Source organism: Dama dama, chromosome 12 (assembly GCF_033118175.1).
Source record: "Dama dama isolate Ldn47 chromosome 12, ASM3311817v1, whole genome shotgun sequence".
Taxonomy (NCBI): Eukaryota; Metazoa; Chordata; class Mammalia; order Artiodactyla; family Cervidae; genus Dama; species Dama dama.
The window spans coordinates 75,428,335-75,440,282 of NC_083692.1; the positions used below are offsets into that span (position 1 = coordinate 75,428,335).

Genomic DNA, 11,948 nt, shown 5'->3' on the forward strand with positions numbered 1-11,948 from the left:
ACGAGTTCACCATCTAGTTGGGAATCCTGAATACACACATCAGAGTCAAATAATAGAACAAGGTAGTACCTGATTGAGCATCCAAGTGAGTGGTACCAGGAGTTCATGCTGAAGGAGGTATGTTCAGGAAAGAGTCACCCCAGGTAGAGTTGCACGGGAAGGTTCCAGCACAAACTCAGGAGACCAAGCTGAGCTCTGAAGGATGGATGATAGTTGAAGGAGAACCTTTAGGGAAGAGGGAAAAAAAGCAGAAATAAAGGTGAAGAAAACAAAACATATACAGGAGATGAAAAGAAGCCCAATCTATTAGTCATATGGTAACTGTCAGCCCATAAGGTAACTATCAGAAAGCAGTGTGGGGACTTCCCACCCTGGGACAGGAATCTGCCTGCCAATGCAGGGGACAAGGGTTCCAGACCTGGTCCAGGAAGATCCCGCATGCCACAGAGAAGCTAAGTCCGGGTCCACAAGCGCTGCAGCTACTGAAGGCCGTGGGCCTAGAGCCTGTGCTCTGCAACGGAAGAAGCCACTGCAGTGAGAAGCCCATACATAGCAATGAAGACTCAGTGCAACAAAAAATAAGATAAGGAAATAAGAGGAAATAAGTAGCCCTCTGAGCTAGCCACATGCCCAGCTCTGTGGAGACTGAGAAGCAGGAAAGGACCTGATTTCTGTCCCATAAGTTCACCATCTAGTCGGGAAGAATGAATACACACGTGAGAGTCACATAGTAGAACAAGGTAGTACCTGATGGAGCATCCAAATGAGTGGTACCAGGAAATACAGGAAATAATAAAATAAGGAAATAATAGATTCGAAAAGCACATTTATAAAATTTAAAAAAGCAGCGTGGTGAGGAAGGGACAACACAACACTGGAGCCAGACCTCCCTCCTTTTCTGTCCTAGGCCTGCCACTTAACCCATCTGTGAACCTAGCCTCTCCAAGCCTCCGTTTCCTTTTCTATAAAATGGAAAAAAATAACATGAAACACATAATACTGTTTTGCAAATTGAATTGTACATAAAGCACAAGGCCTTGGCACACACTGAGCACTTAAAAAAAAAAAAAATTTGGCCATACACTGCAGCATGCAGAATCTTAGTTCCCCAACCAGGGATCAAACCACCTGCAGTGGAAGTGCAGAGTCTTAACCACTGGACCACCAGGGAAGTCCCCAAGCACTTTTAAATGACAGCTCTAATCCTTAGCAGAGCACCTAGCACTGTGCCAAGCACATGCTATATGTTCGCTGAGCAGTGGGTACCCACACCTTCCTCCTGTTGCTGCAGCACAGCCCTGGGCTGACCCGCCTCTAAAGCAGTGTAGTATGTATCATCCAGGCTGCCTTTAGGAAAGCAGTAAACGATACACTCAAGGCAACTAGCTCTAGAATGTCAAGGGCTCTGTTTAATACCCCCATACCACACTAGGCCTTTTAACATTTTGTCATGCCACATTGCATATATAAAATGTATGTTCCTCATTCAATATCATTCTTGCACAAATGTATCTGAAGTGATTTTAAAAGTTTTACTTCTGAAATTCTTTGACTCCAAGTAACTTGAGATTGGCACTTCTTCTTCTCCAATCGTGGTATTGAGAATTCCAGTAAAAGGATGGGAAAAAAAAAAATCTAACCGAAGACTGTTTTCCAAAGTAATAGACTTCTTATGGGTGCCAAATTCCAAAATAAGCGAAATCAACTTTATGTTACTGTGGTAGCAGGTAAGTAAATATTTTAACTTTGATTTTATAGTTAACTTTTCCTATATTGGAGCCAATATATTTTTTTCCTAGTCTCAAATATTGTAGGCCCTTGAAAACCTCCCAGACTCTGGGCACTGGGCTTTTAGTGCTTAATGGATAAAACAGCCCTGAGACTGTGACCACTGGGAAGATTTGTGATGAATAACTAGGATCAAATACACAATTAAAGGAACCCCTTCCTCAGACCTCCCTGAGTGGGACTGGCCAGTTGTACGGTCAGTACCTACTTGAGGAAAGCATGTTTGCAACTTAACTGGATTCAGAGCTTGCAAAGTCCATGGTCAGTCACTGGGTTGGCATGAAATGTTCCTGCCAACCTTTGGCTCCTGCTGCCATCCCTACCCTCTCACACAAAAAGCCCAGAGGCTTGGGTCTGCAACAGGTAATGAACAATCACAATGCATTTCAACCATCCCAATGGGAAAGGCTCAGCTGACAACCTGCAAAAGGGAAATATACATATTGGGTTGGCCAAAAAATTAGTCTGAGATTTTCTGTAACATCTTATGGAAAAAACGAATGAAATGAACTTTTTGAACAACTCAATATATTTGCTCTCTGAGGCCCAGATCAACTATTTGCTGGATAATGCTCTACTGGGATCAAAAAGCCATGTTTCGTTAGCTTTGTGGGGAGAAGTGCAGGAAAAGGGTGAGCTCGGTTGATGAACCAGGCTCCACCTTGGAGACAGAAAGGAAAACATCTCCAAAGTTTTCCATTTGGCAATGCAGATCATAGGAGTCTAAGTGTTTTTTGCCACTTTGCAGAGCATTTTATCTCAAAGGCAGTGAAGTCACACAGAAGTCAAGGTAGGGCTCTACATGCCAGCACAGGCCTGAGAGGCTATAGCTAAAGCCAGATCCCCCACTTCAGTCATTTGGTCCCTCCCTTGATAATTGTTGTAATACTGCCGATATTATCATTTACTAAATTTATATTTATATGCATTCAGTTCAAAGAGTTCTTTGAAAACGAAACTGTGTAACATCATATTTCAAAGAATACTAGAGTGTCACTGAATAAATAGAAGTAAAAATAAAGAATGTCATCAAATTGTTTAAAATTCTGGTGATCTTCCCTGGTGGTCCAGTGGTTGCGACTCTGCCTTCCAAAGCAGAGAATTTTGGTTCAATCCCTGGTCAGGGAATTAAGATCCCACATGCTGTGAGGCAACTAAACCCACTGCTCCACAAAAGAAGGGGCATGCTGCAACAAACCCAGTGCAGCCCAAAAAAAAAAAAAAAAGGTTTTAAAGTTCTATCCAGATACTGTTTTCAACTGAAGGCTCAGCCTGAGATCTGTTGTCTGTACTGAAAAGTGAGTGGAAACAAAGGCTTTACCTTCTTGTCCTAATAGGAGACTTTCTCCTAAATGTCATCAGGAGGATTAGAAAAGAATTATCAAAGGCAATGGTCATGTTTCACTTAAACCACAAACAGACACACTCACTAGGCCCTGTCTCTATGGGAAACACGTTCTCCTTCCCTTTTCAGCCTGGCACTAGACCAAAGGGATGGGTTGAAAGTCAGGAAGCTCCAGTCCCAGCTCTGACACTCAGCTGGTGGCCTTGGGAAGGGCACTTGCTCTTTCAGGCCCTCTAGCTCTTTCCTCTGTAAAGCAGAGTTGATTGAGATGATCTTGAAGAAACTCTTCTGCTCTGATTCTGTCATTCCAAAACTTTCTATGTCAGTCCCAGAAAGAACCCAATTCACAGAATCCTGCTTGGCTGGCTGGAACACTGAGAGTGATTGTTTTTCTAGCTTCAGTGAGAAACTGGACCACAGAGCAAAGAGGAATTAGCCTGACACCACAACCTTAGTATTGATTTTCAGGAATGTCTGAGCTAGCCTGGAAGAGCACCGTATGGACCCTTGGCCTACTTTCTTCCAAGACTGGTTTCTTTTTGTGGTCTGACATCTCAGAGTTTCAAACCAGAAACATGGGAATGTGGAAAGAATAGGGGCTTTGGAAGCTGAGAAGCATCGATTCAAAGCCTGTGACACTCCTGAGCTGTGTGATGATGGGCAATTTCCCTAACTTTTCTGAGCTTTGGTTTGCTTGCCTATTAAAAAAAAAAAAAAGAAAGAAAGAAAGAAAGAGCTCATACCTCATAAAACTCTTATGAAGGAAAAACTGTGTACGTATTTATTAGGGGGCATAAAATGTATCAATAAAATAAAATGTATCTGCTGGAACCAAACAACTAAATGCCAATAGTGTTTTTAAATATCTGAGGCTGTAGGAGCCCTGCAATAATTGACTTAAAGTATGAAATTTTTACTAGGGCTAGCAGGGCACCCCCATGGTGACCTAGTCACCCACCCCCCACTTCTGTGCCCCCTGTGCCCCCTGGGAGCAATGGCACCAGCCAGAGCAGGATTCTGCCCTCTGCTGCTGCTCCTGCTGCTGGGGCTGTGGGTGGCCGAGGACCCAGTCAGTGCCAGGCCCGGGAACATGACCCCAGTTCAGTGGTTTGAAACTCAGCATGTGCAGCCCAGACCTCAAGGATGCAACACTGCGATACCCAAAATCAACAAGTTCTCCAAACACTGCAAAGACCTCAGCACCTTCCTGCATAAATCCATCTACTGCGTGGTCACCACTTGTCAGATCCCCAACATAGCCTGCAAGAATGGTCATAAAAACTGCCACCAGAGCCAAAAGCCTATATCCCTTACTGTGTGTGAGCTCCTCTCAGGAAGATGTCCAGACTGCAGGTACAAGGAGAAGCAACTGGACGCATTCTTCATCGTAGCCTGTGACCTTCCACAACAGAAGGATGACCTGAGGTACCAGCTGGTCCTATGCTTTTGGATAACGTTGTCTAAGGCCAAGTGTTCCCCTCACCCCAAGCTCTGCAGACTCCCGACACTGCGGCTGCCTTCTCTCCCTTGAGTTCTTCACTAATCCTCACCCTTTTTGCAAATACCACTTCTCTCCCACGCAGCCAACTTCACATACTCTTAATTCCTTACAGGGTTTTGTGGATGCTACAAATGATGAGGGACGAGAGGTGATTCTCCTTAACCCTTCACTACTGCTTACATTGTTTTCTGAGTGTGGATGCCCTGTGGCTCTTCAGGCACTAAGGCTCTTGGCATGGGTGGATCCAGGTTTTGTGGGGCTTATGGCACATGTGATTTTAGAGACCATCTTAAAGAAGAAGAACACAAAATTACAAATGCAAAGTAAAGTCAGGACCTTGGTAGAGCTGTGGTTGGACCATTCAGAGGGAACCCCAGGGGAGATCATTCAAGGAAGGAGGCCAGGAGAGTCTGTGCTCTGTTCACTGTACTGGGCAAAGGAATGTGTCTGACTTTGCTACAATGAAAAACCCTTCTTTTCCTGATCGAGTGTGTGCGTTACTGTCCAGGGGAAGCATGGAGGTTTGGAAACCCCTCTTTAGCTCTGTGAAGCTTCAGCATCATGTACCCTGCAGGCAGAAGAGATGGCAGCACCCTGAGCAGGCTCAGGTTGGAAGGAGCAGTCAGTCTGAGGGGCTCTGCCTTCCGTCCCCTTAAAAACTGCCTGGTGGTCCCACGTCACGTGAAGGGGAGGAAGGCGAGGAAGGGCAGGCTGAGCCCCAGGATGGCAGTCAGACCTAAGGTGGGACCCCTTGTTTATGCTCAAGACCTGACCTCATGCCTCACTGTTATGACCCAGAGCAGGAATTTCGGATTTTTGAAGTGAACTTCCCTCCCTTGGAAATTTCAGAACCAGGACCGTCTAAAAATCTTGATCTGGTTCTAATTAGCGCTTCTCCAACTAACTGCGGTGAAGGATCAGTTTTGTATGCAAAATCTGCCACAGATCAGCACTTTCATAAAATACAAAAAAATGAATTACTGGAAAAATGAAATCGAATATACAGATATAGATAACACAAGGTCAAATTTTTTTATAATCAAATTCAGTGAACATAAAACTGGTGTATCAGATTGGGATAAAAGTTTCTCAATGCTGCCTTTCAATTTCTATACTTATGATAGATACACAGAGGAAAACACTATATACATACACGTATAAATTAAACACCAGCATAAGACATACACGCCCGTACATATATACATATACATGGGCACGTACTCACACATGTGCACGTGTGTACACAGCACCAACACACACTCAACAGTAAGGCGACACCATCCTTCCCTCTTCTGATTCTGCCTCGCCCATACCACTCCCTTTCCATATTTAGAAAGAGACTTTTCTACACCGACTAGAGCTCATAATAAGGAAAGCATGACTGGTGAAACATGAAGTGGCAAGAAACGCAGAAAATCCAAAAATTCTGACTCCCAACCCCCTTCCCTGCTACCTAGAAAGAGATCTAAAGCAGAGCTCCTTGCCACCTACCACACCCACACTATCCTACCCAAATATAGCTTTCCCCACAGTACCCAGACAGCCTTCCCACATCACACTCTGCCCATCATTACCACTATTGTACCCACCCGGTGCTTCTGACCAAGGAAGATATACTGGAAATGAGAGGAAAACAACATCCTTCTACTCCTCTGTCTTTGCCTGGGTGTTGTGGGCAGGCTTCGCTTCCTCTGTCTGCACCTTAAATGATGGTGTTTCTCAGGCTCCTATTCTTAGCTCTCTTTTCCTCTCACACTGAACTCTCTTGAGTGACTTGATACAGTCCCATAGCTTCAACTGCCACTTATCTGCTCCCAAAAGCATCTCTCCAGCCCTGTCTCCCAAGTTCCAGGCACATATACTCATCTCAGCATCTTGCAGACATCATTAAAAAAAAGACTCAGAACTGGGCTCAGATCTGCCTGGCTGCCAAACTTGCCCCTCCTCCTGCCATCTCTCAGTCTTGGTGAGGGGAAACATCAGAGCCAGTCATTCAAAGTCTTAATCTAAGAGACACCTATGTCTACACATTCTTTTTCCATTTGCTGGCATCACCAGTAACTCCCCATCTATCCCATGCTTGCATACTAACTTGTTTCAGTCGTGTCTGACTCTTTGCAACCCCAATGGACTATAGCCCTCCAGGTTCCTCTGTCCATGGGATTTCCCAGGCAAGAATACTGGCGTGCGTTGCCATTTCCTTCTCCAGAATATCTTCCCCACCTAGGGATCAAACCCACATCTCTCTCTTACATCTCCTGCTTGGCAATTTGGTTCTTTACCACTAGCGCCACCTGAGACCACCCAGGTAATCCCAGGTATTACCTTAAGAGGGCGCACAAGTTCTTGGATTTTCTTTTTTCCAGATATCACTAAGTTCCTAACATGGGTCCAACAGACATTCTGATTTTGGAGGCGGCTGTGATTTGAAGCTAAGCAAATACACCTAAGTGGTTGCAATCAAGGATTTATTTTCTAGCTACAGAGGGAAGAAAAAATAACACCTTTAGAACTCTATGGAACAATAACGGAATAGGGACTTCCCTGGTGGTCCAGTGGTTATGACTCCACCTCCCAATGCAGGGGGTACAGGTTCAATCCCGGGTGGTGGAACCCTACACGCCGAGGGGTGGGGCCAAAAAGGTAAGAAAAAAAAAGAAGCAGCAATAGAAGAGTATAATGAATCAAGTGGATTCTGTAACATTTCTCTCCCACTTCCCCCAGGGTTTCATTCACCCTAACCTACAGGTTAGGTTCTCTGTTCTCTGTTAAATGCTAATATTCCTGATAACATGTCGTTGACATAACATTAGGTCTGTAATTAGAGTCAGGCAACGCCAGGAGAAATCAAACCACTGAATATATGTAAGAGTTGTGGTTCCAGAAGTTGGCAAGAGTGTGGAAGGAACACAGAATAGAATGGATCCTTAAATAGACTAATGATATCCAAACAAGTAATGTAGCAGCTTGGGTAGGAGTGTCTGACTTCCGTGTGTAGGCTGAAGAATTAGATGGAGTGTAACTTGAATCCAGGGGCCATGGATCATGAACCTGGCCCATTCAGAGACTAATGGCACAGAATACAAGGCCTATTGGGGGCAGTTGGGGGCCTGAGAAGAGCCACTCAAAAGCCTTGGGACCAAATCTCTGTTGGTTATATTCTCTGAGAACGGATTTCCAAAAAGTCAACTCGGAAAGGCACTCCCCAGATATTTAGGATGACATAATTATTTCCTGGTGGGTAAGTTTGCTTTACTATCCAGAAAATGGTAAGAATAGAAATAGTTACGCAAATCAAGTACATGGCATTAGTGTGTTTGTATTAAAGACTTCCTGTGTATTTTGTATTTTAGGTATTTACCGTGCTTAAGAGAATTTAGCCTGTTACAGTAACAAATTGGTCTTGCTATTTTAAATGTGTAATTAGTTTAGATGTGTGGTTTGAAATAGAATTTTCCTTTATTTTTTTCTTCAAGTTAAAAAAACAATATTTATATTTATTTATTTATTTGGTTACATTGGGTCTTTAGTTGTGGCGTGCAGGATCTTTGTTCCAGTGTGAAGGCTCCTCTAGGTGTGTGAGCTCCAGAGAGCACAGGCTCAGTAGTTGTGGCACACGGGCTTCTGCATTGGAAAGCGAATTCTTAACCACTGGTCCACCAGAGAAGTCCTCAATTTTCTTTACTGAAGTAGTTGATTTACAATGTTGTGCTGATCTCCACTGTACAGCAAAGTAACTCCATTTTATATATACACACACACACACACACACACACACACACACATCCTTTTTATGTATAGAATTTCCCTTTAAAACTAGTTTGGGGACATTTTAAAAACTTAGGAATTTAATCACTATATTCATAAATTGTCAGATTTCTACGAATTTTTTTAGGTATTCAGGAATGTGTGGTTGGTTAGTTCAGGTAACCAAATTACTTTGTAAGGACATGGAATATGTTAAACTTATAAAGTATACTTTTAAGTGTTTAAAGGAGTCATTAACTACATATATAAATGGTACCAAACAGTTCATCGAGTACAATCATTTAAAGTGATTATTACAATATACTTGTTTTCAAGTTGAACATAAAAACTTAAGAACTGAGCTTCTGATTTGCATCTTTAACATAGGGAACACAAATTTCGAAAAGCCAAAGTAGCCCTCTACATGTTCTTTTCTGGCATGAAAAGGACATTTTAAAAATTCACACTGATACTGCAAGTCCATTTTCTGGACTGCTTGCATCTACGCAGTACAGAGCAGATTGGGTGATTATATTTCCTGCTCTTCCCATGTTTTTACTAAGCCTTCAGAAGGGAGAATGGCTCTGCTGATGGAATAGCAGAGGCCAGGCTCAAGGCACAGAGCTGGCAGGGACTGACTCCGAAATTGTCTCTCCTCAGCGCCTCCGTTCTCTCCGTTGTGCCACCCCCAGATGGGTCATTCTGCATTCTGGAGGAACTGTGAAAGGGGAGCAGGGCTTCCCTGAGGCCGCTGCGGTGGTGGCAGACGAATTCAGCTAAACACACTCCAAGAAAAAGTAAAACTCAGAGACTATATAGCTGAGTCTCCATCCTCAATAGGGACTTTTCCTCCCTGGCCAAATTTGGAATTTTGAGACAACATATTTCCAAGTAAGATGGCTTTTTAAAAACAACAGATTGTTAAGCAACTGTTTCCTTCAATAAATCAGGCTGCTTGCCTGGAAATGTGTGTGTGCGTGTGTGTGTGTGTAAACACATGTGTTCATGGTGAGGAGGAGAAGTTATGTTAGTGGGATTAGGAGTGCTGTATTCCATCAGTTACAGATTCTCTGGGGACCAGAATGCCTCGTGTGGAGTACAAATATTTTTTAGTAGAAATAAAAAACAAGATAATGTTGGGACTTCCCTGGTGGTCCAGTGGTTAAGAATTCACCTTGTAAGGCAGGATATACAGGTTCTATCCCTAGTCTGGAAACTAAGATCCCACATGCCATGGAGTAACTAAGCCTGCTGCAAGCTGCAACTACTGATCCCATGCACCATGACCGGAGAGCCCGTGTGCTGCAACTAAGACCTGATACAGCCAAATTAGTTAATTACTAAAAACAACAACAATATAATGTAACAATTAATTGGAATCAATCACTTAGGTACTGGGTGCATTTGGCTTGGGCTTTGGTTTGTTTATTTATTTTTTTTAATTTTATTGAGTATAGTTGATTTACAGCATTGTGTTAGTTTCAGATGTACAGCAGAGTGATTCAGTGATACATATCCATATATTCATTCTTTTCCAGATTCTTTTCCCATATAAGTTATTGCACAGTATTGAGTAGAGTTTCCTGTGCTATTAAGTAGGTCCTTGTTGGTTATTTTATTGATATGTATAGCAGCGTGTGTGTGTGTTAGTCCCATGGCTTGGGAGCTGTTGGATGCATGGCATAGTATATTGAAAGGTTTGTAACAAAGGTCTTAAGAATAGGTGGAATAGAGGCAGAGACGTGGAGGGAGAAAATGAGCATAGAAAATGTGATGTCAAGGAACTGGAGACAAATTTGTGCCCACCGGCTTAGCAGTTCTGAAGACTGAGGAGTTGGGAGATAGGTTTTCATGGTGCTATAATTCCCAGGTTGCCTGCCCCTGGAGGCTTGGCTGGGAGTCTGCCAATGAGCTCTCCAGCTGCCACTGGATATACCTGGCACATTGAAGTCTTAATAAATGTTCATTGAACACAATATGTCTTCAGAGCAAAGGAATGGGGCTAGGGAAATATACAGATCACAACTCTGGAAAGCTTATAAAACAATTTATTTTAAAACTCTCTTATTATGCTTCAAAATGTCCAGGGAGGGGGAATTTACTACCTATCAAGACAGTCTGTCCCATTTTCTGGCAGCTCTAAATATTAAAAATTCTCCTATAGAGAAACTAATCTATATCTCTGTCACTGCAGCAATTTGCTGATGCCCTATCACTTTCAGCCATTCAGAGTAAATCCAATTCCTCATCACACCCAACTTTGTAAATATTTTCAGTGTTTCATGCCCTCTAACCTCCAAAATTGCCTCAACAGACAATAACATGAGCTATAAAGTGGCTTCTAAAGGTTGACCCAATAATTTTCAGTTGGCAAAATATGCTAAATGGAAATCAGTCAAAGTGAGAAGGAGTAAATTTATGCAACCTGTTTATATTTGTCTTTGTGTGGCAAAAAAAAAAAAAATAGAAATTGTAGAAATAATACAAATTTCCCCAAATTGAGAATGACCATACAAATGATGGGCAGCTATTTTAATGCATTAATTGAAGCATCAAGTTATCACTTTATGATAACTTGAAGACAAATTGAAGTTATGATAATTGAAGACAAATATACAAAAATTATATTGATGCATAGAAATTTGTGTGAGGAATGATAAATGAAGAAAAGAGAACATTGAGACTTCCCTGCTGGTCCAGTGGTTAAGAATCTGCCTTCCAATGCAGGGGGCACGGGTTTGATCCTTTGTCAGAGAACTAAGATCCTGCATGCCATGTACCACCACCCCAACCAAAAAAAAAAAACAAAAAACCTGTATTTTCAAACGGACTACAGCTATGTAAAAGAGGACCTGCTTTTGTACACCAAGAAAGTCCACAAGTGAATTTGGAGCCTTTCCAGAACTCTCTCCAAACCAGTGCTTCCTTCAGATTCATCTAGCCCAGTCAACTACGCCTGACTCAGGAGACTTTCCACGTGTGTTGTTGTTTTTTTAATTAAAGTATAATTGAATATAACATCATACCAGCTTCAGGTATAGGACAACATAGTTCAATATTTGTATGTGCTGCAAAATGATTACCAGAATAAGTCTACATCTGTCACCACACATAGTTACAAAACATCTTTTTCTTGTGATGAGAACTTTTAAGAACTACTCTCTAGGCAACTTTCAAATATGTAATACAGTGTTATAAATTATTGTCATCAGTAATTACAATATTGCTTCAGTTCAGTTCAGTTCAGTCACTCAGTCATGTCGGACTCTCTGCAACCCCATGAACCACAGCATGCCAGGCCTCCCTGTCCATCACCAACTCCCGGAGTTTACTCAAACTCATGTCCATCGAGTCGGTGATGCCATCCAGCCATCTCATCCTCTGTCGTCCCCTTCTCCTCCTGCCTCCAATCCCTCCCAGCATCGGGGTCTTTTCCAATGAGTCAGCTCTTTGCATCGGGTGGCCAAAGTATTGGAGTTTCAGCTTCAGCATCAGTCCTTCCAATGAACACCCAGGACTGATCTCCTTGAGGATGGACTGGTTGGATCTCCTTACAGTCCAAGGGAC

At 42.7% G+C, this 11,948-nt stretch overlaps 1 protein-coding gene across 1 annotated transcript; it reads left to right on the plus strand.

Annotated features, from left to right (window-relative positions):
* The first annotated feature begins 4,127 nt into the window (after nt 1-4,127).
* Nucleotides 4,128-9,161, plus strand: LOC133066901 (ribonuclease 8-like). The gene is made up of 2 exons (XM_061158288.1): nt 4,128-4,558; nt 9,074-9,161. Exons 1-2 carry the CDS (start codon nt 4,128-4,130, stop codon nt 9,159-9,161), a joined length of 519 nt encoding a protein of 172 aa, XP_061014271.1.
* Nucleotides 9,162-11,948: the final 2,787 nt, after the last annotated feature.